This window comes from Corylus avellana, chromosome 1 (assembly GCF_965113065.1).
Source record: "Corylus avellana chromosome 1, dhCorAvel1.hap1.2, whole genome shotgun sequence".
Lineage (NCBI taxonomy): Eukaryota > Viridiplantae > Streptophyta > Magnoliopsida > Fagales > Betulaceae > Corylus > Corylus avellana.
This window is the reverse complement of record NC_142490.1, coordinates 24657878-24680154: the sequence shown is the minus strand read 5'-3', so window position 1 is coordinate 24680154 and position 22277 is coordinate 24657878. Positions and strand designations below refer to the sequence as shown.

The 22277-nt window shown below is 36.7% G+C and overlaps 2 protein-coding genes across 2 annotated transcripts; one reads left to right on the top strand and one right to left on the bottom strand.

Annotated features, from left to right (window-relative positions):
• Nucleotides 1–2855: 2855 nt before the first annotated feature.
• Nucleotides 2856–13427, bottom strand: DRT111 (D111/G-patch domain-containing protein). The gene is made up of 2 exons (XM_059582830.2): nt 12371–13427; nt 2856–3429 (listed from the first exon to the last, which is right to left on the bottom strand). Exons 1-2 carry the CDS (start codon nt 13223–13225, stop codon nt 3133–3135), a joined length of 1152 nt encoding a protein of 383 aa, XP_059438813.1. The 5' UTR covers nt 13226–13427; the 3' UTR covers nt 2856–3132.
• A 2037-nt stretch (nt 13428–15464) lies between these two features.
• On the top strand, nt 15465–18659 carry LOC148588160 (uncharacterized). The gene has a single exon (XM_088514434.1). It carries the CDS (start codon nt 15465–15467, stop codon nt 18657–18659), a length of 3195 nt encoding a protein of 1064 aa, XP_088370560.1.
• The last annotated feature ends 3618 nt before the right edge of the window (nt 18660–22277 follow it).

Below are 22277 nucleotides of genomic sequence, written 5' to 3'. Positions count from 1 at the left end.
AAATACTAGTAGTAGAGTAGAATAGAAGTTTACAGAAAGAGAATAATTAATTTAAGGAGGAAAGTGATGGAAAAGAAGGCTCTTTGTTTTTTTTTTTCTTGGTTTTTGGGTGGAAATGGTGATCTGCTAATCTAAATGTATATTTGTGGGGTGGTGAAGGAATTAGGAACCCATTTTGTTTGTTTAATCAGAAAAGAGAAATGGTTGTGGTTTAGTATTTTGTGTTTCATTTTTCTCTTTGGCTTTAGGGTCACGCAATTCTGTGTGTGTTTCCCATTCCCTCTTTGAATTTTTATTTCTTATTCTCTATTTTTTTAATACTTTATTTTTATTTGAGGCCAATGAAGACATATATAAAACTAGGTCAACTGTTGTTTGCACCCCCATTTACAAGTTTGATCTGATTATCCACTTCTAGTGAACGGTGCAGTGCACCTTTGTCTTCTTTTTTGTCTCTCTTTCTTTTGTTTTCAATTCTTTGTTACAAAAATAAATGATTCATCTGGGTGACAATGAACAATCAGTCTATTAAGATGGACAAATTACTAGCATTAACATTTAGTTGTCCAATCTGCTAGATTTACACCAATTATCTGTCGGTTATTGTGAAAGTCTATGTAATGTAAGACTCAACCATTGGAATAAGCGACAGGATAGCCTAAATAGATCATATCTCACGTGTACTTCAAGAATCAAGACCCGTCATTTTTACTGTTTCTGCACATGCTACCAACTTTAGAACAAAGAAAGATTTTCCTTTACCCAACCATCTCTTTTCAAAATTGTTTGCCAAACCGGTTTAATTAGCATCCAAATTTGAAGCTGAATTAACGACTGAAACAAACTTGTTGACCTGAAGAAACATAATATACTCAAACTAGCTAGGCAGCTTCCAGGGACAAGAACGAGCAACAATTTGAAGTATTGGTGCCAAGCAACAAGAACTGATAATTTTACCAATTTAGAGGGACTGAAAAGGCGAGCGGTTATTAACTGGCCGCTAACCGCTTTTTTATATAATATATATTTATATGTTTTTATAATTATAATAATAATAATATTTATACTTATAACATGATCATTAAATTATAATTTTTTGAGATAATTAAAACACAATTTAAGTATTAATATATTATCACTATAATTTATATGATTATATCATGTGATGAATTGATCATTAAATCATATGATTATATAATAACAAATAATAGATATATAATATGACATAACTCACGAGTCATAAGTCTACAAGTAAATCATATGGTTCATATTATTCATGTACAATGATAATCACAGTTCATATAATATCAAATTAATTATTAATTAGCATTGGATTAAACAATGTGTTATTTATAACTACAATTGAGTTTATGGATTTATATACTGATTATGAATTATGGTTATTATCTTTGATTGTGAACTTTTTTATGTGCTTTATTTGAATGTTGTGTACAAGTGAAATAATGATTTATAAGAATTGTTATAATTTTATTTGTATTATATGTTATGTAGAAGGTGACCTACAAGGATTTTGGAAATTTTATTTGTAAGTGTGTTTAATTCCTTGTTTAAAACATTGGTAAATGTTGATTCTTAACAAATTATGAAATGCATTTAAGGAATTTTTTTTAGTACAAGTAAATGTAAACTAATGTAAATTTGTGGTCAAATATTTTAGATTTTTCAATATGGGCTCCTTTTATACTAATTCGGCCCAATTTGAGGTATATAGCAAAGTTTGATACTAAAACGGCCCTGAAAAGGCAAAAAATAAAATAAAAAATAAAAGGGAGAAAAAACAATTAAAGTGGGCCCAAAAAAAGGTCCAACTCTCAAAATTGGCCTAGAAGGCCCAACTTGTAAAAAGCGGTTAGCGGAGGCGGTTATTTAATAACTGCTAAACGGCGGTTAGTGGTTGCAGTTAATAAATTTTACTAGTAACCGCATTTTCACCTCTACGGCAGTTTATATTAAAACAAAATTTTAAGGGTTAACTTTACTTTAGGCCTCTGAATTACCACGCAATTTGAGAAAACCCCTCCAATGTTCAAAACATCTCAATTTGGACCTCTGAACTTTCAATTGCAATCAATTTGAGCTCCTCTATCAAATTTAGCCGTTAACTTCTAACGACAATACCTAAAAGGACTAATTTTTGTTTTTGTTTTTTTTTTAAAAAAAAAAAAAAAAAGAAAGAAACATGGGTCAATTGGGCTTGGCCAAACCCACGCAGGTCAAGCCAAACCTCACGGTTGGTCAGGCCAGACCTCACGGCTGCATCCTAGGTGTTGGTCAGCAGAACCAGGCAGGGGTCACAGCTAGACCCGTGTGGGTCACAGCCTGCTAGCCCATGGTTAGGACACGAACCCTTTTTTGTTAAAAAAAAAAAAAAAAATTGGAATTAAGGGTAAATTTAAAATTTTATAAAAGAGTCAAAGGATATAAACATCATTGCCTCACTTTTAACGTTTAAAATCTGACCAAGGGGTTTAAATTGACTGCAATTGAAAGTTTAAGGGTTCAAATTGAAAGGTTTTGTCGAACATCGAAAGGGTCTTCTCAAATCTCTTAGTAATTCAGAAGTTTAAAGTGAAATTACTCCAAATTTTTATCCAACAAGTTTTCAAATGTGATCCTCACTTGCAACACTTTTTCAAATGTAATTCCATAACACTTCAAAACCCAAAACCTAACATACATTTGTGCGGGTGAGAGAGAGAGAGAGCTCTTAATAGGATTCTAAGAATATACATAACACTAAAAATTGATTAATCCAATACCATTTTGGCAATGACAGCACAAGAAAGAAGGCTATCAGGAATGGTTTGTAAAAAACCATTAGAAATAAATTCATCTTTTCACATCTTAGGGACTGCCTTGATAATTTCCGAATCTAGTTTCCCCCCAACAAAATCATAACTTAAACATTAAGTCTTACCTTTCCAAGGCACAAAATTGAATTATGATAAATCATGGGCAGGCTAATTGTTAAGATTTGATCACATTGCTCCTGATTTTGAATGCTACTTACAACACAATCTCAATGAAAATCAAAACCCTAGTCTATCTCATATGTTTCAACAAACCCTAGACAAGGATCATTTAGCTTGCACTAAAACTTGAAGTTAATTTTTATGTATAACCAGGGATTTCTCCTGGCATTGGAGCCAGCTCGTTCTTGCTGAACCTCTCCTCATCATGGAATGAGGCACGAACCACCCTACCTCCAAAGTAGCGACCATCCAGGTCAACCAACGCTTTGGTTGTTTCTTCTGGTCTCTCAAACTGAACAAAGATTCTGACTGCCTCATTGGTTGGAAAATTTGGCTCTGTTATCTCAAAGATAAGAACCCGAGTTACCGTTCCGTACTTAGCACACTCTGATGCTACCTCATCTTCTAGCTCGTCATCAACCTCACCAGGGCCCACCTTCAAGAAAAAAAATAGTTAGCCATTTTCATCTTTCATTAAAGCAGCACACAGCAAAAAAAAAAAAAAATGAAGACAACAAATTGTCACACGATGACCACTAAATTAATGTTTAATGTTTGAAATTGATTCATAGCTGCATCATCAATTTAGAGAGATTCAAAGAGTAAAATGCAAAAGAAAAAGAAAAACATAATTATACAACGCATTGAGTCCATGGAGTTATCAACACATAGGAAATAGGATATAGGTTACAACTGGCACTGAGCCGATCCTGCCCAAGTTTTCGAAATATCAGAGGATGGAAGATAGGTAACAGGTTAGCATGGAGTTATCAACATCACTGAGTCCATATAAAAAAGAAGCCACTCAATCAATTTTCGAAAATGAGGTATAACTATCAACAAAATATTGACATCCCTGTGCTGCAAGTACAAGCTGGTGAGGGTTTCCCAGCTGCATTTTACAAATCTACATTTTCCCGAAAACCAAGACCAAGAGTTCCATGGAATATTCACCAAGGATTATATGTTCGGGTGTGAGGATGAGAATAATTTTGGGAGATACCAATGTTGACAAATAATGAAAGTATACAAATGCCACTGCTGGAATATATCAAAATACATTCTACTTCCCTTGGAAATGTATGAAATATATCATGACATAATCCCATGTCTCCAGCAATTCCATTTCTGCAGCTTCTGTATATATGTTTAGGCAGGTAACATAGTATAAATTATCACAAGAGAACTAATGATGTTTTGGTTACAAAAGTATTTATTCATTTGATGTGATAACAGTAAATGAATTTAGGCAGGTACTAAACCCGCCTACCAACTCCTGGCGAGGCGAGGGTTGGTATGGGCAGAGTACTGACTTGATTGGATCGGTGCTCAGACCTAGTTATTGTAATTTGCTAGTTCCATCAATAAAACGAAAGATAAAAAGGAAAAAATTATAATCAAGTCTTCAACCCAAGACAGAACAAATGGCCAATCCAATTGGAAGAGAAATCAGAACCAACGAGTTAAAACCTAAGAATTTTACCATGGTATGAGACTAAAGGAAATTAATAACTAAATATGCAGAAATTTGTGTTTTACCATGCAGAAAAGATGACATGGCACATGCATACAAATGTATGCGATGCTGTAGATCAGTAGATGTAAGTGTATCGAAATAAAGGAAGTCTAGCCCACATAGAAATTTGAACAATAGAGGATAGTGCTTTAGGAGCTGAGGACCTTAACTTGTTATAAAAAAAAATGACACTTTCTAATTGGATAATGAATCCCATTCACTACCACAATGCGTAACCTCCCTTCTTTTGTTGGTAAAATGTTCGGATAAATAGTTGGTGATAATGGCAATGAGCAAACACAAACTGTCTTGGCCATTGCATAAATGATAGTTGCTGGCAACAGCTGCTATGACAATTTTGGACTGCCTGTCTTTGCTTCTATGATATTGGCTAGTTGGACCTGCCAATATCATAGAAGCAAAGACAACACGAAGTATTCTAACAAAACGAAAACCTCCCCTTTAAGAAAGATGCATCCTATTCCAACTACCTAACCTAATCCATCATTGTTAAATTGTAAGATCCTATAAGAAAATGGGCTTGTGGTGATAATCTGTACTTCAACTCCATCTTCTGCTTATCTATAAGTTTATAATGCCCAAAAGCAAAGTTGAGCCTGGTTGACTTATACCAGTGAAATTAAAAATTAAAAATTAAAGAATAAAGAAAATAAAAAGAAATAAACAATTTCATATGTGTAAAAGGAGTACTTAGAAAAAGAGTGTGGTACAACATCAATAGTTACCAAAAAGCCACAACTTCCTTTGCTAGAATAGTAAATAACATTTTAAAAAATGAGGAAGTAGATAAAAAAGATGATGAAGAAAAATAAAGCTACAAGAAGTTGAAGGAGATGGTAAGGAGCCCCAAGAACTATCACAAAAGCTTTTACCAGCTACCATTGAAAAAGCCTTGGAAAAGTATCCTTGTGACCATCATCCTTGCTGCCCCCAGCCACATTACGAAAAAACCATCATTTTTGCAATGATTTAATGTTCAAACAGTTTCTATTTGCTCTTATATTTTTGTTTCCTTTGTCATCATCATATTACAAAAATAGTAAATATTTTGAAGAAAACTTGCCCATGACTAAATGAGAATTATGTGCTCCTAAAGAAATCCAACTTAAGGATGCAACTCAGACTGTGTCAACCCAAAAACCAAGCCAATCCAACCTCAATAAGTCAGGTTGATTAAGTTCTTAATGTGTTTGGTCTGGTACTAGCTTTATTTACTTACTTTTTCTTTTCTTTTTTTAATAAAAATAGTTTATTGGAAAATAAAAGGAGAAAGACTCAAGTGAATGTAATGAGTTACAAGAATTTTAAAAGATAAAGCAAATCTAAAAAAACGAGGAGCTGGACCGTTTGATTAAAAAGCTTGATACGGGCCTGGATCACTCTGGATCAGCTCGAAGGACAGATGCTAGCACAGATGTGAGCCTGTGTTAGAATTTGGCCCAATCCTGCGCACAGTAATTGTAGATCCAAACCCCATTACTTTGCTGGAAGGTCAATCTAAAGGGTCGAATTTTATAAACCAGGCGCAACCCAAAGCCACACCCATCTGGAGGGTGAAAACACGATCCGGGTTGTACGCCATTCCAGGTTTGGTTTCGGGTATCAATGTGAACTCTTCGAAGGGCAGTCCAAACTCCGGTGGGAGGAGAGTATTCAGATCGTCTCACCAGAGGGTTCTAGAGCAGAGAGCGTGCAGCTTTGCAATAAGGTGAAAAGAATTGTGGAGATTGACATTGATTGCACAGTTGTTGGCGGTGCTCTACCTATCTCGTCGGAGGATATTCAGTCGTTTCAGCAACCTCAACCCCCTATATTAGAAACCATTGGTGGTCAGGTACAAAAGCTTATTTTTATGCGTGGGCAACCGAGTGTGAGTTATGTTGACAGTGATGCTTTTGCTGAACGTTCACTAGAGAAGGACAGCACGCTAGCACCTGGAGTTGAACCACCCATCGAGGGTAATTCTTTGGGCTTGGTGGTTGTGAATTGGACAAAGTATCATCATGATTGGATAACGAGTTGGGTCAATTGATTAAGGAGAAAAAAAATACAAGCACAGGCCAGGGTGGGTGAAGCTAGCTGTTTGAGTGGAGAAGATTCTTCTAATATGGATGGCTTTGATGTGTGTGGTGCATATAAGACTGGTGTGGCAGGTTCAAAATTGGCTTTTCTTTCTAAGGATGTGCCCCTTGTGTGTGAAACATTGAGCTACCCATTACTTTGTTGGCGGGTCAATCAAAAGGGTCGAATTTTATAAACCAGGCCACCCCCATCTAGAGGGTGAAAACGCAGTCCGGGTGATACGCCATTCCGTGTTTGGTTTCGAGTATCAATGTGAACTCTTTGAAGGGAGGTCTGATCTCCAATGGGGTGGCGAGCAATCAGATCAGCTCACAGGAGGGTTCTTGAGCAAAGCTCGTGCAACTTCAAGATAAGGGCAAAGGGATTATGGAGATTGACTTCGATTACTCAGCTATTGGTGGTGCTCTGCCTATCTTGCTGGAGGATATTCAACCGCAACAGCAACCTCAACCTCCATCTCAAAAACCGTTGGTGGTTAGGTACAAAAGCTTATTGTTATGCTTGGGCCATCATGTGAGTTTTGTCGACCCCTCTATCGATGGTGATGCTTTTGTTGAATGTTCACTGGAGAAGGATAGAACGCTTGCACTTGGAGTTGAACTACCTGTCGAGGGTAATTTTGGGTCTAGGTGGTTGTGAATCGGACAAAGATTCACCGTGATTGGATAAGAAGTTGAGTCAGTCAATTAAGGATAACAAGGAGAACATGATAGGAGCATAGGCCAAGGTGGGTGAAGCTAGCTATTTGGATGGTGTAGATTCTTCTAATATATATGGGTTTGATGTGTGTGGTGTAGATAAAATTGGTGTGGCAGGTTCGGAATTGGCTCTTCTTTTCAGGGATGAGCCCCTTGGGTTTGAATCGTTGAGCTGCTACTCACCTTCAGCCTCTAGTTGGGTTTTGCAGAAGGTGAAGGTCATTCGTATGTAGTGGGCTTTCTTGTGAAGGGTATGAAGGGGCAATTTATCGCATTGCTCACAACCATTGAAGCGAGTTATAATCAAGAGGAGTGGAATTCCAAATCTGAATCACAGCCGTCACAAGTCTTAGAGAGTTGAAAAGATTATCTTGCTCTATCAATTATGACTCTACGGGTGGATGTTCAAGCTGTAGCAGAGTTAAGGGGAAGGGTACCTCGTTCATTCATGAAGCCCAAAATTTTATCATGGAGCATAATAGGTTTGAATGATGGAGAGAGACATCTTAGAATCAGAAATTTACTTAGAGAATGGCAGGTTGATGCTATATGCCTTCAGGAGACCAAATTGGAGAGTATGTCCTATAACATTGTGCGTGGCTTATGGGGGTGTAGTCATGTAGATTGGTGTTGTTTAGACTCTAGGGGGCGTGCGGTGGTGTTCTGCTCATGTGGGATAGGAGGGTTGGAGAAAATTGATGGGTTTGTGGGTGAATTCTTAGTGGTTGCTTCTTTCATAAATATCGAGGATCATTTTACTTGGGTATTTATGGCCCAAATGTCGATGATGATAGAAGGCTTTTGTGGGATGAACTGACTGGTTTGCTTACTTGGTCGGACTTACCATAGCATTGGGGGGGGGGGGGGGGGGGGGGGGGGGGGGGGGGGGGGGGGTTGATTTCAATGTAACTCGCATTTTCGAATGAGAGATCGGGTGAACTCCGTTGGAGTTTTCTGATTTCATTTTTAAGCAGGGGCGCATCGACATTCCCCTTGTAGGCGGCTCTTTTACAAGGTCTAGTAACACTGACCCTGCCTCTTGGCTTTGGATCAATAAATTCCTAGTTTTCCCAATTTGGGAATCCCAATTCCCTTATTTGCTCCACAAGAGGCTACCTAGACTTTGTTCAAATCATTTTCCCATTCTTCTCTATTGTGGACGCATTCTTGGAGTTATAAGATGCTTCAAATTCAAGAACATGTGGCTAAAGTCATAGAATTTTGTAGAAGGGGTAAACTCCAAGTTACATCCTAGCCTGCAAACTTAAGGCTCTATAATCAGATTTAAAAGCATGGAATGCAAAAGAGTTTGGCAATATAGAGAAAAAGAAACTGCCTTAAGCTGATTTATGGGTCCTTGAATGTTTAGAGGATGAGAAAGATTTAGTTGAGGAGGAGATAATGAGGAAGGCCATAGTGACCAATGAATTGGAGAGGACTACGCTTTTGGAAGAGGTAAGTGGGAGGCAAAAATCAAGGGCACTAGGGTTAAGAGAGGTTGACAAGTGCACGAAGTTCTTCCATCAAGTGGCTAATTCTAATAGTAGGAACAATTCAATTGAGCAGTTGTGGTTAATGGTACAATTTGTTCGTATCAATTAGGGATCAAAGAGCACATTGTGCAGTTCTACGATAGCTTGTTATTGAGTGGTTTAGTTGGTGTCCCAGGTTGGATGGCCTCTCACTTGATTCCATTAGCGGGGAGGAGGCCAATTGGTTGGAGAGACCCCTTAAGGATGATGAGGTCTATGAGGTGGTGAAAGCCTTTAATGGTGACAATGCCCTGGGTCCTTATGGTTTTATGACGAGTTTTTTCCAAGCTTGTTGGGAGGTGCTTAAAGTAGACATCATCTTCCATGATTTTCATACTAGAGGTACATTTGAAAAAAGTTTCAACGCTGCCTGCATTTCTCTTATTCCAAAGAAACCAAGGGCGATATCAAAGAGTTTCGACCTATTAGCTTAGTGGGTGGAGTGTATAAGATTGTGGCCAAAGTTCTAGCTAATAGGTTGAAAATAGTTGTAGAGAATCATTTTTAGGCCTCAGAACGCTTTCATCAAGGGTAGGCAGATTCAAAACTCAGTTCTCACTGCCAATGAGTGCATTGATAGTAGGCTTAGATTTCCTGGAAAGGATTGTTTGATGTTAGATCTTACTATAAGGTTCTTGTTCCCCTTGATAACACTCCATTCCCTTGGAGGAGTATTTGGCTAAATAAGGCTCCCTTGAAAGAGGCTTTATTTGCTTGGTTGGCCGCCTTAGGCAAGATCCTCACCATGGACAACCTAAAGAATGACATATCATTGTGGTTAAGTGGTGTTACGTGTAAGAAGAACGGAGAGTCAGTGAACCATCTTTTACTCCATTGTGGGATCACATGTGCTCTTTAGAATACTATCTTAAGCAGTGTAGGGTAGGTTTGGGTTATGCCTATAAGGGTGGTAGATCTATTTGCCTAATAGAGAGCACTAAGGGTAGGTTTCAGCTTGATGCAGTTTGGAAGATGATTCCACCTTGCCTAATGTAGTGTTTATAGCAGGAAAGAAACGATCTTAGCTTTGACGACTATGAGAGGACCTTAGTGGAATTAAAGGAGACTCTTTCTTTGGGTTGCTTCTTTAGATTGTAGTATTTCAAACTTTCATGCTTTCTTAGATCTCCTCTTTGCTACTAGTTAGGCTTCTCTCTTGTATACTCCTTGTATACTTGGGTTGCATTGTTGCGCTTTTTAATCAATTTATGATTACTTATAAAAAATAAAAATAAAATAAAATAAAAAGAGAGAGAGAGAGAAGTAGGGTTATTGCCTAAAGCAATAATCTAGTATTTTTTTTATGAATGATAATTTATTAGAAGAAAAAACAAAACCCTCGTACATGAAAGGTATACAACATATACCACCACCCTAAAGGTGTCTGAAATATAAAAAGTTAACAAGATCTACAAGATTCGAGGAGAAATTAGGAATATAAGCTATAGCCAAATCTATGAGAGATCTCAAAAAGGAGGATTTTAAATATAGCACATTAGATTCACAATCCTAAAATAGGCGCCAATTTCTTTCTCTCTAAATACTTCACCTTAATAGTGTAGAGATAACTTTCCAGATGGCCTCTTTGGAGTGACCCCGTCCTTTAGTCTTCCAACAATGTAGCAGCTAAAGCAGTATTCTACTTATACAATGATCTCAAAAACATAAGCTTAAGCTTGTATGAAGTAAGCTCAACACCATCAAAAGTTAGTTTGGCAGTACACTAATATAAATAGTTGACTAAGGTCTAGGTCTACATGTTGACTAATTTGAAGAAATTGAGTTGGGGATTGGTTTGACCTCTCCTGGAAGGATGATAACCTGACCCCCTCTCTCTTCCCGCTACTCCTTTCTCTTTCGAATACAATTAGGTGAACTTTTCAAGCATGAGAACCTTTTCTTTTATAGACTCCTAATTATCCACCTCCACGGTACACTAAGTCTATGGTTTCCTGCCCTATTTCTGATGTTTTGCACAAGCTAACAAATCTCTTTTCCCTTATCATTCTAGCAAGAGTTCTCCTCAAGATTTTGGCCCACTTGAATTACATATCAACAGTGTGATGTGCAATCTACCAGAATCTACCTCATAAACTTTTGGGTTACGACACCATAATTTATTTACCATCTCTTAATTTCAAACAATGTAAAATTCAATAAGTAAGAAGTTGTTACACATTTTTTTGGCAAATGAAGTTTGTCACACTTAATCTTAACATCCATTAGTTTGTCACATTAGACAGCTGCCTTTGATTTTAATATTTCTAGCTTTCATGTTTTCTTGATTTTTTTCTTCTGCTAGCTACGTGTATCTCTTGTATACCTATTGTGTACTTGGGTTGTGCATTTGCGCTTTTTAATAAATTTGTGATTACTTACAAAAAAAAAAAAAACACTACCTAGCACCAGTAACATGGGGAGGAGAGAGATCTTATAAGGCTCTGTAGATTTCCAAATTAGCACAGCGGCAAATACTTAAATTTCATAACCAATCAAAGCATTAAGGAAGTTAATAGTGAATACACAACTATCCCCCACCCATCTGTCTGTCTGCAATGGCCACATATTCATTAATGACCTTTAGGTATAATGCTTATAAGCATCATACTTAGCAATGCTAAGACATTTGTTGCTACCAATACCAACTTAATCCTATATATAAACACTATGGACCCTGGATAGGCAAAAAAGGGTCTAGATGTTGCCTAAGCAACACTAAGAATAGCCCAATTTAGCTTACCAACACAATATATCATTGGCACCACACATTCACACCTTAGCACATGACCATCATATGAGTACACCAAAGTGCTCTTGAGCCACAAAAGAATCTAACTAGGCCCTATACCAATACCATGATTTCCAGCTAGGCAAAGGAATGGTCTACATGTTGACCATACAAGATTAAACTGGCCCTCTTAATGAAACTCTACTTCAACAACAGACAATACTTGTTGACAACTGTAAGCATTACATGGAATAAAGATAGGAAAATTGGAATCATGAACTAAACTGATGATTATAAGAAAATAATATAATATGATCCGATCATTTACTCGAACAATTTATTTATCAAAATATAACCCCTCTAGAGCACCATACTTAAAGGTACTTATCTGACATAGATAACTATTATAACCCAATAGGCAGAAACAATGAGAACTGAAAGCAACAAATGAGCAGCACAAAGAAACTGAGATGTTCTAGCTACAACAAATTGATGCAAACTTTGAATCAGAAAGTGGGTTCTATTGGTAGTTGCATTAGAAACAAGCACATAAAAATTTCATACACTTCAAACACACGAAAAAAAAAAAAAAAATCCATCTTTCCGATTCGAAATGTTAGCTAACCAACTAACTACTTATCAAAAAAAAAATGTTAGCTAACCATATTTTCTAGCATCTTCAGTGAAAACGTACAATTTCAAACTCCCACGAAAACAAATGAAATAATTGAAGTTCCAAACCATCCCTAAATATAAAACGGCACCAAGTTTGTTAAGAAGTTAAACACACATATGCATACCATGTTCCTAAGCAGCAAAACCCGAGTGGGCATCCCATTGAAGTTGACACTCTTCACCTTCTTATCCGGCTTCGACTCACTAGCATTCACAATCACCCCGGCTCGCCGGTCCGTCTTCTTGGCCATCAAAGGAGTAGTAATCCCCTGCTCTTGCTTGCCAAGCCCCTGCCCCTCCTTCCACCCCATCTTCGCCATCATCCTCTGTGCGGCAGTCATCTGCCCGCCCGCCCCTACGCCCAACCCGACCGTCTCTGACTTCCCGATGCTAAACCCGTCTCCGCTGCTCGGCGGCGAAGGCGACCTCGGCACTGCCCCACTCATCGCCGCCCGCCTTCTCCACGCCTCCTCGCCCGAGATGTTCAACCGCGATTCTCCGAAATCCCTCTCTCTTTCCCTCTCCTCCCTCTCCCTCTTCTCCTTCCTCTCCTTCTCCTCCTCCTCCTCCTGCTGCCGCCTCTTCTCAAGCTCCCTCCTCATCTCCGCCTCCACAGCCTTCCTCTTCTTCTCCCTCCGGTACTCCTCGTAGTCGTTCGGCCTCGCCGGATCGTACTCCTCCATCACCGTCGACGTCACGCCCACCAATGCCGTTTGGGCTACGTCTTCCGGCACTACCGACACCGAATGCGCCGGCACTACCGAGGAAATTGCAATCTTGGGCTGTGCCGGCGCCGAAGTGGAGGTCTTGGGCTTGGTTTGGGATTTGAGAATGGTCTGCGGCGGTGCAAACACCGACAACGACTTGCGGAGGTTCGGCGGCGCCATCTTGGCGCTGCTCGACCACACGGTTGCATTGCTCGGCTTCTCTTCCTCCGCCGAGGAGGGTGGAGGGAGGTCTCCGTACAACCCACCTAGCATTTCGACACCTGTGCGCTTTCCTCTATCTCTCTCTCTCTCTCTCTAGAATTCCGAGTTTTGGGGTCTCAATTAGGGATTTGCGTGGCAACGATGAGAGGGATTTGAATCGAATCGAATCGAGTGTGAGAGTAGGCAACTGGTTGAATTAGGATTTTAGGGCAGCCAGAGTGGAGCTAAAGTAAAATAATTTGTTTAAATTTGATTCATTTATTTTTGTTGGTTTTAATTTTCCAATAAGAGCTGAATCAGTTGAATAATTTATTATTCTCAAAAAAAAAAAAGTTGAATAATTTATTCAAATTTTATTTATTTTAGTTTTTGAAACAACACAATTTTCTTTTCTTTTCTTTTCTTTTCTTTTTTATAAGAGATGTGCAATAAAAGACAATCAAAATAAAATAACATTATTTGTCATAGCTTCAAACCAGTTGCAAAATGAGCTGTGAATGCTAAGAAATACAACAACGAGAACCGGTGAGGATTGGTGTTAGCATGTTAGATTCAAATAGTGTCGAAGCATGTGTATAAAATTATATAAGTTAAGTCTAATTCAATTATTTAATTGAACGGGTTGACCCTCAACCCCTAACATGCAAATTTCGTGTTAAGTTTGTCTTGAGTTGTTAAGTCGGGTAAAAAATTACGAATTTTAATGTTATAAGTCAAATTCAAGTCGTGTCGAAACATAAATATATAAAATCACTTCAAATCCATTTGAGAGGAGAGACGATAGGGATTAGAAAAACTCTTCTTTTTTTTTTTTTTTTGTTAACACTCTAGTACTCAACAAAAAGCTTAAATAATTTAGAGAGCCAAATGTAGCATCGTTTTAGTATGTTTTTTGCTACTAGGCTAAGGATGTGTTTAGGATTGCAATTTCGCAAGAATAATCAATGTTTTTATTTCTATAAACTAACTATAGGGTACTTACTTGAAAAAACGCGAATTTAAACTAAAATTAGGATTTTATATAACAAATATTTGATAAAAAAAATATTTTTTTATATATTTTGCCAAATATCTTTACAATTTAAAAAAGTAGAAATTCTAAATTATTAAAACTGCAAGTGTGATTGGCGGGATGGAAAGTCTAGCTTGACCTTGAAGCACTACATCACAAGTGTGATTGGCACAAATCATTGTTATACTAACTAGAACTAAGAAGGACAACTTCGAATTTTTAGCCTAATTTAGATGAATTTAACATATTTTATCTACAAATTATTGTTTTTTCAGTGCTATTGTGTTTGGACTGTAAAGAGTATTCACTTTTGACTCAACAAATTTTAGTTACATTTTAATTAAAGAAAGACGTTTTGTATTCCACTTTTATTAATCCTTAAAAGGAGAGAGAATTAGATTGAATTTTTATTAGTTCATTATGCATCGTTCAATGACTAGCCTTTTTTTTTTTTTTTTTTTTTTTTTTTTAAATAAAGAAAGAAATCATGGAGAGGGGATGCATGTCATTAGGTACCAACCGTGAATGAGGCTCATCGATATGAACGTTTAGAGTACTATTAGCAACCTCAACAAAACTTTTTTTTTTTTTTTTGTCAGTTTGGTAAGCCAATTTAGTCAATAGTGTTCACTCACCAAATACTATAAATGAAAGGCGGTTATTGGCTAAAATCACTAGCCGTAACCACTTACGCGGTTAGCTAATCGCCTAAGACGGTTAGCGATTAGTAACTCCAATAACCTCTAACGAGTTAAAAGAAAAAATTTGAAAAATTCATTTTATTTTTTATTTTTTTAAAAAAAAAGGTTTCTAGATTTTTATATATTTAAAATTTTAAATGTTTCATATATATATATATATATATATATATATATAGAGGCGGTTAGCGGTCGGCCTAGGCGGTTTAGCCGCCTTTTCACCCCTACCAAATACATAAAAATTTATTAAAAAGTTTTTTTGCTCTCCTCTTTTTCTTTTCCTTTTCTCAAGCATGCCTCACTCCTCCATTTTCTTTGCCTTCTCAAATGGTTTGGGTATTAGATTTAGGAGTATAAATGGATTCAAAGCCAATCCATTTTCTGGGTATAATTGCTTTGTTGAATGATTTACAACTTTTTTGATGAATTTCCTGTGGACAATTGATAGACCAAACTCGTCGTAGTCACCCTTGGAAATCCACATTTGCTGGAAGGTACTGAGGGATCTAGACACTGTTCTTCCTTTATTGAATGATCTTTTTAGCTTATTAACTATCTTTCTAATCAAATAAAATCGCTGATGGCTGAAATCAGTATTATTCAGAGTTGTCCTCATTCTTCTTCTTTTTCGGATAGAGAAGCTGTTCTTCAAAAGAATTTACAAGAGCAACTTTTGAGAGAGGAGGTGCTATGGAAGCAAAAGTCTAGAGAGTTATGGCTCACATGTACTGACCTCAATACAAAATTTTTCCATGCCTCTGCTGTGTGTCGTCGCAGGTATAATTCTATTTCTAGCCTTAAATCTTCAGATGGTTCTCCTATTTGTGGTAGAGATAATATTGGTGCATATTTGGTGGGTCATTTCAGTAACATTTTTTCCACCACCCACCCACCTTTGATTGATAATTTGCCGGAATTAGTGAATGAAGTTATCTCTGCTGAGGAAAATGCTAGAATTTGTACCATTCCTGATGAACATGAGATTTTTGTTGCTATTAAGGAGCTTGGGCTTAATAAAGCCCCTGGCCCGGATGGAATGACGGGTCTTTTCTATAAAACTTACTGGCCTATTGTGAAAGATAGTGTGGTTGTCTCTGTGCAGTCCTTTTTTAGGGGAGGTTTTCTTCTTAAAGAGTTCAATCATACCAACATTACTCTTATTCCTAAGGTTGATAACCCTTCTCTGGTGAATCACTTTCGCCCTATTAGCCTTACCAATTTTAATTACAAGATCATCTCTAAGATCCTTTCCAATCGCTTTAAGCCTCTTTTGCATAAAATTGTTTCTCCTTCTCAATCGGCTTTTCTAAAGGGAAGGTCCATTCATGATAACACTATTCTAGCCCATGAATTATTCCATTCTATGAAGCAGAAAAAAGGGAATGGTGGCTTGATGGCTTTAAAGCTTGATATGGAAAAGGCCTTTGATTCTATGGAATGGGATTTTTTGTTAAGGATTCTCTCTTTGCTTGGTTTTAATCCGGTTTGGATCCAATGGATTAGACAATGTATTACTACATCCTCTTTTTCCATTCTCCTTGATGGAGCCCCTTATGGTAAATTCACCCCCTCTAGGGGTCTTCGGCAAGGTGATCCTCTATCTCCGTTCCTTTTTATTTTAGGTTCGGAGATTCTTTCAAGGTTGTTCTTAAAGGAAGAAGTGTTGGGTAATCTGCATGGTATTAAGATGGCACGTTCGTGTCCTCCTATTTCTCATCTCTTTTTTTCAGATGATGTTATGATTTTCTCTAGGGCTAATGGTAGTGAGGCGAGGACTATTCTTAACTGCCTGTCTACTTATTCTAAGTGGTTCGGCCAGTGTATCAATGTCTCCAAGTCAGCTGTGTTTTTTAGCAAAAATTGCCGGCCAGCTAAGAAAAATTCTATCAAAGGCATTCTTAGTCTCAATTTGATCCCTGCTAGAGCCAAGTATCTTGGTATTCCTCTCTTCATGCACAAGAGAAAGTCTGATTCCTTTATTGAGCTAAAGGACAGAATTTTTTCCAAGATCACGGGTTGGAAAGCTCGCCTTCTTTCCCAAGCTGCTAGAACTACTCTTGTGAAGTCAGTTGCGAATGCTATTCCCACCTATCTTATGTCTATCTTCCTTCTTCCCAAGTCCTTTTGTGAAGTGATAAATTCTGGTTTAAGGAAATTTTGGTGGGGTTTTCCCCAAGATAAAAAGCATAATCTCTCCTTTCTTGCTTGGAAAAGTATTTGTCAACCCAAATCGCAGGGTGGTTTGGGTATGCGTTCTATGGAATTTATGAATCATTCTTTATTGGCAAGGCTAGGTTGGAAGATGACTTCCAATCAACCTCTTCTTTGGGTTGAAGCTCTTAGGGGAAAGTATCTCAAGAATGGTGTTTCTTTCTTGAATGTTCCTCCTAGTCCATCTTCTTCTTGGCTTTGGAAAGGTTTACTTAAAAACTGTTTGGTGGTCCAAAAGGGTGCTTGTATTGCTATTTCCAGCGGTTTAAATGTGGATGTTTGGCAGTCTCCTTGGATTCCCTTGAATCCAAATTTCAAGCCTATTCCGAACGCCAATCTGGTTTCTCTTCCTTCTTTTAATGTTGCAGATTTAATTTTGGAAGAAGATCGCACTTGGAATGCCTCTCTCTTGGTAGATCTTTTTGAGCCTAGTACTGTCCAGAACATTCTTAGCATTTATCTTCCCCATCATAGTCATATGGCTAAGTGGACTTGGGCCCCTTCTCCTACAGGGTCCTTTTCAGTAAAATCTGCTCATGATATTTCGGCTCTTCCAGGTGGCCGTATCTCTCCTCTTGCTGAGGAAGCCTGGTTGTCCCTTTGGGGTCTTAAACTTCAAGCTAGGCTTAAGCATTTGTTGTGGAAAATTGCTTGGGATATCTTACCCTCTAGGGCAAACATTAGTAGATTTGTTGCTCAAGATGCAGAGGATGCTTGGGTTTGCCCCTTTTGCAAGGGTCCTCTGGAGACTCTTTGTCACATTTTTTTGGAATGCAGCTTTGCTAAATTCCTTTGGAGAAATTCTTCTTGGCCCTTAATCATTGATGGCTTCTCTAATAAGCCTATAGTTGATTGGATTTTAGCTATTATATTTCTTGCTCAATATCTGGCTATTCCATTTTCTGATGTTAACAAATTCCAGTTGTTTGCAGCCATTACATTAGATAATATTTGGAGGGCAAGAAATATTTTAGTGCATGATGGTGTGGAGCCTGTGCCTTCCAGTGTTGCTTATCAGATTTCCTCATCATTGGAGCACCATCTCACGGCTTGGAGAGACTCAGCCACTCCTTCTATTTGGTTTCCTCCTTCAATTGGTTGGCTTAAAGGGAATTTTGATGTTGCTGTTCGAGGCTCTTTTTCTGTTGCTGCAGGAGTCATTAGCGATTCTTCTGGAAACATAATCATGGCAGCTACTCACAAGTTATCATCCACAGAAGCTTTAACTGGGGAAGCTTTTGTTGCTCTTCTAACAGCTCGCATGGCTGCCTCACTGACCAATGATAAATTTTGTATTGAAGGGGATGCTCTTTTAGTAGTGTTAGCTATTAATAATCCTTCCCTTTTCTCTTCTTGGTCTTTTGCAAATTGTATTTATGACATTAGTGTTACTTTATCCTCCTTTCCTAGCTGGAATGCTTCGAAAGTGTCTAGATGTGCCAACTTTCGTGCACATGCTCTAGCTAAGTGGGCCGCTTCCCATCTTGTTTTTGGAAGCATTCCCATAGGGTTTCCCATTCTCTCTTCCATTCGGATCAGAGCTGGAAAAGACCCTCCCCTGTAGCCTTTTTTCCCTTATTCAATTAAAAAAAAAAAAAAAAAAAAAAAACTATCTTTCTAATTCAGTTTACAGTTTATAAAAGCATTTTGTTATTTAGATATAGAGAATATAGAGTAGAAACCTGCACCTTTTGTTTGGAATATAACAAAATCTGGTTTTAATGTGTGTTGGGAATAATGTCACTCAACCGGTCTTTCAGAAGAATAATGGGCTTGAGGGTCTCAGTCTACGAAGATGTTACAACAAAGAGGCTCTAAAAGCAATTCTTATCTTGCATCATCATCGGTTCAAGAACTAACAACCCAGGCCCACCTACGAAGGGTCATTTTAAGAATAAGCACATCTCGGGAACACGAAGAATTCCCAGAATAGATACGTCACGGGAAAACATGGTAGGTTGATATACCAGAGTTATTCCTGGATCAAGCTCATCACGAGACCACCAAGATTCATTTTCTACATACAAACCTATGATAGATATATTCGGGAACACAAGATCAAGGCATCTCGTATGCAGAAGGTGCATCTTTATCTCAAAATCTTTGGAAGAGTACGGGTCTAAACCCCTAATTTTTCGGGACCGATTCTTATCTTGAAGAATTCAAATTAGATTTCTACTCCGAGTTGGATTGGAGTAGGAATCATAATGCGGGTCTAGCAAAAACTCTTCAGTATCCTAAAGAACCCGGTCTAACGGTCCTAGTCCAAGTTGAATTGGAGTTGAGCTCGAATCCAATTAAACTTCTCTACATTGCAGGTCAAATTGAAATAGAAAGCTTAATCCATGTTAAACTAAATGTCTAAATCTCTTTACCTATTAATAGGCTCATACACCAAGTATAAAACTCAAACGGAAAAATTGTGCTTTAGCCATTATACAGATTTTCTCCAAGAAACTCACTTAGGCATTAGAGTGAGATCTCGTTGGCACAACCGGCAAACTCATTTTTTTAATTGTTTTTGTTTTGCAGTGATATATATATATATATATATATATATATATATATATATCAATGAAATAGTGACAGTAAATGAAATAGTGACAGTAAATTGTTAAAATAATAATGCTACTGAGGGTGCCTTAAAAAAATTGATAATTAGAATAGAAAAATATATATATACTTTTGACTATTTTGGTTAAGATGCTACGTAATGATGGTTTATAAACCATAAAAAAAAAAAAATAATAAATAAATAAAAAAAGGTTCATCCACACATACCTCACATCTATCTCTATCTTCCCAAAACTCTAAACCAGACAAGATTTTCCAAAGAAAATAAAAATGATGATAATGTCGACCAATGTTGTATTGTACTTGCATGCGCATGTCCACTACTACGTACATGTCGAAAAAAATAAAAATAAAAATAAAAATCTTGAACTATCACACGTTTCGAGAATTTTTATTTTAAAAACTTTTAATTTTATCTCTTAAATTTTTAATTTGATGTAATTTACCATTATGTCAATTTTTAACGATAAAATAACTATTATATCCCTGATTTTTTTATAAAATTTCAAATTTACCTTTACTTTCAAATTAAACATAAAAAAAAAAAAAAAAAAAAATTGGTCTTTTAAGAAATTTTCGTTATGGTTTAACAGTGTTTGCTGAATTTGCTGCTGAGATATTTTTTTGTTGCTGTGGCTGAAACTTGAATCACATATGGGAAATGAAATTCAAACACAAATATAGTCTATATAGACAAAAGATTTCAAATTTTCAATTCACAGCCAGATTTCTAATTGCGGTTCTTAATGGGCTTTTGAAGGCTCTTAACATTTAAAGATGAAGCTAAACTTACATAAATCAAGTTCAGGAGAAAAGTTAATAATTTATGGCTCATATTTTGTCAAGCTCAAACGTAAAGGACAACACAACCAAATGGAGCTTTAGCCTCAAGCAGTTTGCTTGGCTTGGAACCAGAGGTGCTTGGGAAAGTATTGAGAAGAAGGTAGTTATCGGAACCAGAGCCTCAACTCCCAAGCGTTTTTATTTGTTATGACGTGATAAAGTAATGAATTTTGTTAAGTTATTTTAAAAAAATTGATTTTATAGAGTAAACTGTTATTTTGCCATATCCTGAGAACTTATCAATTATTTTTTATATCACATAAAGTAATTTATAATTTAGACCAACTACAGAGACCTATAAATTACTTTTTATACCACAGTGACTGATTTATAATTTAGGCTAATCACATGAACCAATTTTGCATTTATATATATATATATATATATACATGAAACGACATCGTTTTTATATTTAAATATTTATGAAAATTACGACATCGTTTTTGTATTTAAATATTTATAAAAATTTAGAAATGATGTCGTATGTAGTAGGGTATTATCATATTACCATATAAACGACGTCATTTTTTTAAAAATTGAATTTTTTTTTAAAAAAAATTTCTTTAAAAAGCGGTTAGCGGAAGCGGTTAATGAATTTTACTAACTGCCTAGGCGGTTACGGTTAGCGATTGTTGCCGTAGCCACCTTCTCACTCCTAGCTCTTTCAAATTTATAAATTTTAAAATTATAAAGTCAATGGTCCATGTCCTTCCCCGCCTTTTTTGTTTATTCGTCAAATGTTTTTTTTTTTTTTTGTGTGTTTTTGTTTTCTCTTTTTAAGACAAATGTATTGACAAACATTTTTCACCTTTATGTCATATCAAAATTATTTTCAAACAAAAAAACATGTGACCAAAAACAAAGAAAACGGCCCCCAAAACCATTAACAATCAACTCATTAGAGGCTTAACATTAATTATGTAGAAACATGATTTGTCAAGTATACCTTCAGAACATGGGGCTAATCATATCTACTAAATACTTTGAGTAGGGACAGAGACACATGATCACATAACCATGGCGATGCCATAGAATGTAAACAAGCAAAATTAGTAATGCAGAGTGGGCTTTAATGGAAATGGTCAAAAGAAAAGGCTCTAAGAATGGGACACCATGTAAGGTTCATGCAACAACGGAGAAGAGGAAATGAGTAATATTAATTTTCACACTGATTGATGTGCCGTAGTTTAAGTAGCTTTTAATGTCAACCATTTAAAGAGAAAAAAAAAAAAAAAAACTTAAAACACGCTATATCAGTCAACATAAAATGAATGTAATGAACAAGTGTGAAGAATAACATTCCTTGAGTGAATCGCTAGTGTGTTCCCATTCCCATTAATTGTTTATGAGCATAGGAAGGACCAATAGAAGTACTTGGGTGGAGGGCCCTCAGCTGAATTGATGTATACTGCATATTTCATCATGTGAATTTTGAGGATCATGTGCTCTGCAGAAACCAGAAAGAAAACTATGGAAGGAAAATTCAACAAAGTAGGCTTAATTTTATTATTTTATTATTTTTTATTTTTATAAATAACTAAGTAGGCTTAATTTAAGTGCAAATAAAGAGTTGACTGAGAATAAGCTAAGTTACAGAAAAGTACAGAGCAGAATACTACTAAAACTGAGATCCAGATGGCAACATAATCCACCATTACACAGAATAACTAAACCCAATATTGTTATAAGAGAAATGTTACACCACTTCCTAACATGACACTAAAAATTATTAGTGAATCTAAAATCTGACCGTACTATTCAAAAT